This window comes from Plectropomus leopardus, unplaced genomic scaffold (assembly GCF_008729295.1).
Source record: "Plectropomus leopardus isolate mb unplaced genomic scaffold, YSFRI_Pleo_2.0 unplaced_scaffold4409, whole genome shotgun sequence".
NCBI lineage: Eukaryota > Metazoa > Chordata > Actinopteri > Perciformes > Serranidae > Plectropomus > Plectropomus leopardus.
In genome coordinates this window covers 13-4,451 of record NW_024648330.1, presented here as the reverse complement: position 1 = coordinate 4,451, position 4,439 = coordinate 13, and the positions used below count along the sequence as shown (strand labels likewise).

The following is a 4,439-nucleotide window of genomic DNA, read 5'->3' as shown; positions in this document are numbered from 1 at the left end:
TGGTGTAGTTTGCAGTAGTTTGTAGTACCTGGTGTAGTTTGTAGTAGAGGCCGCAGGCGTTGCAGACAGGTTGTCCGGTGGCGTTGCGTCTCCACAGCGTGGTGGTTTCGGTCCAGCAGTTGACACACTGAGTCCCTTTTCTCGGAGTCACAGTCTGAAAACAGAATTTCAGGCCGTCAAACGATTAATCTTTGAAATCGCACATTTTCATTCACGCATCTGGAGGTCAGAGGTCACGGGACCCCTGCGTAATGACCACGCTGTTTCCATCACCAACATGTAGCCTAAATTTGGAGGGCGAGAGAGCTGACAAGCTGCTGAAACCAGGATCTGCACAATTAACCCTTTAACACAAACAGCTCTGCTTCAGAGTGTGTGAGTGTCTTTGTGTGTCTGTGAGTGTGTGTGTGAGAGTTTGTCTGTGAGTGTGTGTGGGTCTGTGTGTGTGAGTCTGTGTGTGTGTGAATTTGTCTGTGAGTGTGTGTGTGCATGTGTGTGTGTGTGTGTGTGTGTGTGTGTGTGTCTCACCGCCCTCCTCTTGGCTCTCAGCAGTGGTCTGTTGCTGGTTTCCTGTTGGAGGCAGCAGGTGTTGCACAGGTGACGACCTGCAGCGTTCCTCCTCCACAGGGGAGTCGAGCCTGTCCCACAGTTCACACACTCACGCTGCTCTGAACACACACACACACACACACACACACACACACACACACACACACAGAAATATTAAAAATCCTGCGACTCACAGGTGCTGCTCACACCGACAGGTAAATTTCTCACCTGATGAGCTGCCCCGCCCCCATGACAGACTGCCATGTATCAGCCAATCACCATGAAGGTTGCCATAGTAACTGTTCCATCCAGATGTTGAGAGGAGGCAGGTGGGGGGCGGAGTCACAGCTGAATGACCATAAAAGGAGGAGGAAGCAGGAGGCAGGACATAAGCAGAGCTTAGTGATTGACAGCCAGAGTCGTCCAACCAGAGGGAGGAAGAGATGAGGTGGTGACGCTCGGCCTCATGGGATGTGACAGGTGATTGGAGGAAGGTGTGTGAAGGGGCAGAGCTAACCTGTGAGCGACAGAGCATTTATTTTCTTTAGCAACAAGGGTGTACGCAGGCGTTCACAGGTGTTCACAGGTATTCACAGGTGTACGCAGGCGTTCACAGGTGTTCACAGGTATTCACAGGTGTACTCAGTTTAAAATGAAAAAAAGATTCTGACCTCTGTGTTGAACATTGCAGTTTTGTGTGGCGTCGTCTTAACGGCAGAGAGCCAATCAGAGAGCTGCAAATAATCTGACGTCATCACGGTGTGCCTGAGAGGATGAGGGGAGAAATAAGAGACAGAGCGAGAACTCGCTTCAATCACATCACAGGATCTTTGCTCTGTTACCGGAAAAATATTTAAATTACGTTTTTAGCTGACGTAAGAATTAAAAGATAAAACAGAGATCAAACAAGATAGAAGTGAAAATAAAAAGGTAAAACATAAAAAAGGAAGAAATGCTTAAAAAGAAAGATTAAAGATTTAAAAAATTATGAAAAGATTAAATGAAAAGATAAAACAAAGAAAAACAAGATGAAATAAAAAGACTTCAGGCCTAAAAGATAAAAAAAAAACCAATCAAAACCAAACAAGGAGACAAAACAAAGTCATTAAAGATAAAACAAAAAGCCCAAAAACAGAAAGGTAAAAGATATCTCAAAAACATAAAAGAAAAACAATAAGATGAAATAAAAAGATTACACAGATAGAAAATAAATTTTAAATAAATGATAAAACTCAAAATCAAAGATAAAACAAAAAGATAAATGTTGAAATAAAAAAGATAAAACAGAGACAAGAAACAGCCCAGGGCAAAGATGAAAGAAAGATTAAACGTTAAAAAAAAAAGATTAGAGATAGAATAAAAAGATTAAAAAGCAAACATAAAGAATAAGATAAAACAAAAAGATAAAAGATGAAAATAAAAGGTAAAACAAAGAGATGAGATGGAGCAAAAGGATCAAAGAAAGATAAAAGATTAAAGATGAAATAAAAAGAAAATACAAAAAAATAACAGAGAGCAAAAAGATTTTAAAAACAAACCCTAAAAGATAAAACAAGTACATTAAAAGTTAAAGCAAAGAGATTAAAGATAAATCATTCTCCTCTTTGTTCAGAGCTGCAGGAGTTAAAGTGAGAATAAAGAAAGCAGAAATAAATAAAGACGGCGCTGATACTCACAGAGCTGAAGACGCTTTATTTGTCCTCAGCGAAGCGTCTGACTGATGGTTCGGCTGACGGAGGACTGACAGGAAGTGGGAGGGCTTTGTGTCGAGTTCCTTTCATTTTTTTTTTGAGTGAAAATAAATTAACTAAATGTATTCAGTAAATAAATAATCTATAATAATTTAAATAAGTTTGTTTCCATTAATGAACGTGTTACGTGTAATGAAATACATTTACTCATACTGTACAATAAGGAGGTACTTGTATTTAACTTGAGTATTTCCATTTTGTGCCACTTTATAGTTTCTGCTGCACCAAATCTCAGAAGGAAATATTGTACTTTTCACTGCAGTATATTTTATTCAGCAGTTTTAGTTACTTTCTAGTTGAAAAATCTAAACACAAAATATGAAAAAATAAAACTGATGATTATAATGAAACTTACAACTACGAAGTCAATAAAATAAATACACCCCAAACAACTTCAATATTAAAGTCTTTAAGAAGCCGTACGAAACGCTCAAAGCAAATCTGTGATTCAGTCTGTCTGCACTCCGCTAATTTAACCCCTTAAAACCTCAGCAAAATGGCTTTTTTTTTAAAACATGGGAAGAAGGCGATGAGCAATTTAACAAGAAATCACCAAAAAATTGGCATAAAATTATTAAATTAACAGTTCAGAAAATCTGAAAATGAGCAATAAATAAATAAAGACAGAAAGAAAAGACAGACAGAAAAAAAGGAAATTAAAAAAGCAAAACAAGAAAATGACCTCAGAAAACTACTTAATAATAATAACAGTAATAAACATATAATTCTAACATTTCTATTTATAGCTTTGTGGACATTTTTCCATTTTCAAAAAGAACTCATGTTGTGCCATTTCTTGTAAAGCTGCTTACTGTCTCTTTCCCGTGCTTTTGAGAGAAATCAAACCAGTTTGATCTGGTTTAGGATGCTACACGAACTAAAGGGTTAATATGATCTGAGTCGCATTATGACCTGCCTAGAAAACATGTCAAATCAAACAATCATCTCATTTTGTTCTCTTTTCATGTTGTTTTTGTTATATTTTCATGTAAATTTGAGTTTAAAGACGACATGAAGCGTCACTTCCTGTCTGCAAGTTTCAGCAGGCGAGACCGAAGAAAAACACGTCAAACCAAAATAAATAAAAACATAAAAATGTGAGTAAACGTCAGCAGCTGATTGGTCGGTGGTTTGTTCAGAGGCAGGAGGCGTGTCCCCGCAGCAGCGCAGGGTCGACCACACTGTTCTGCAGGGGCAGATCCACCGAGAAGTCAGTGGGCGGGGCCTGCAGGCGCTGGCGGGGGGGTCGGCCCCCCCTCTGAGGGATGGGTAGCTCTGAGTGGTGAGCGGGAAGAGGAGACGAGAAGAAGTACGGGTGGAGGAGAGCCTGCAGACACGATCAATCAATCAATCAATCAATCAATCAATCAACAAACCAACCAATCAGTCAAGCAATAATCAATGGATCAATCAATGGATCCATAAGCCAGTGTCTTATGGGTATTCCTGTATTGATTGTTTATCTGATTGGGAATGTGGCTGCAGCTGATTAGATTTGGTCTTTTAATCAATAAGTCGATCAACATCAAAATAATCAGCAGCTGTTCTGATCAGTTAATTATTTCAATTGATATTTAATAATTTTTGAAATATTGTTATTCAGTGACTCTGCAGACAGGAAAGACCAGAGGATCTCGGGTTGAACCCTGAGGAACGCCACCATCTGAGTCCACTTCCTGTCTCGTACCTGTGCGGCGGAGCAGCGCTGTTTGGACGGATAAACCAGGAACTTGTAGAGCAGGTCGACGGCCTGCGGGGACGTGTCGGGGACAATCTCCTCCAATGGGATCGCCGGATTCTCCTTAAAGGTGATTTTGTTGTAATCTGGTAACTCCACGATCTCCTGAAGGGAAAAGCAGAGACGGCGAGCATCGACACGCTGATGATGTCACAGATCTACTTATTTTACTTCTGTACACAATGTTTTTGACATCAGTTCACAGGTTTGATCAGAGGAGATCAGCAGCCAATCAGAGAACAGAACAGAGCCTGAGTTTGGTTCTCAAACTGGAAAACTCAAATATTATTTTTAACTGATTGAGTTTTTGTACTGTGAGGTACTTTGCATTTAACGGCTCTTGCATAGCTTCTATTTTTATTTTAAATCTTATTCACTTCTTATTCTCATTTTTCTTTTTA

At 39.6% G+C, this 4,439-nt stretch overlaps 2 protein-coding genes across 2 annotated transcripts; both read right to left on the bottom strand.

Annotated features, from left to right (window-relative positions):
* Window positions 1-4: 4 nt before the first annotated feature.
* Window positions 5-1,488, bottom strand: LOC121939269 (erythroid transcription factor-like; the record flags this gene model as incomplete). Its single annotated transcript, XM_042482338.1, has 4 exons — window positions 1,221-1,488; window positions 778-1,066; window positions 529-668; window positions 5-154 (listed from the first exon to the last, which is right to left on the bottom strand). Coding segments are annotated over exons 1-4 (663 nt in total), but the record flags the coding sequence as incomplete, so codon positions are not given.
* A 1,543-nt stretch (window positions 1,489-3,031) lies between these two features.
* On the bottom strand, window positions 3,032-4,179 carry LOC121939270 (cyclin-dependent kinase 20-like; the record flags this gene model as incomplete). Its single annotated transcript, XM_042482340.1, has 2 exons — window positions 3,032-3,627; window positions 3,988-4,179. Coding segments are annotated over 2 exons (384 nt in total), but the record flags the coding sequence as incomplete, so codon positions are not given.
* Window positions 4,180-4,439: the final 260 nt, after the last annotated feature.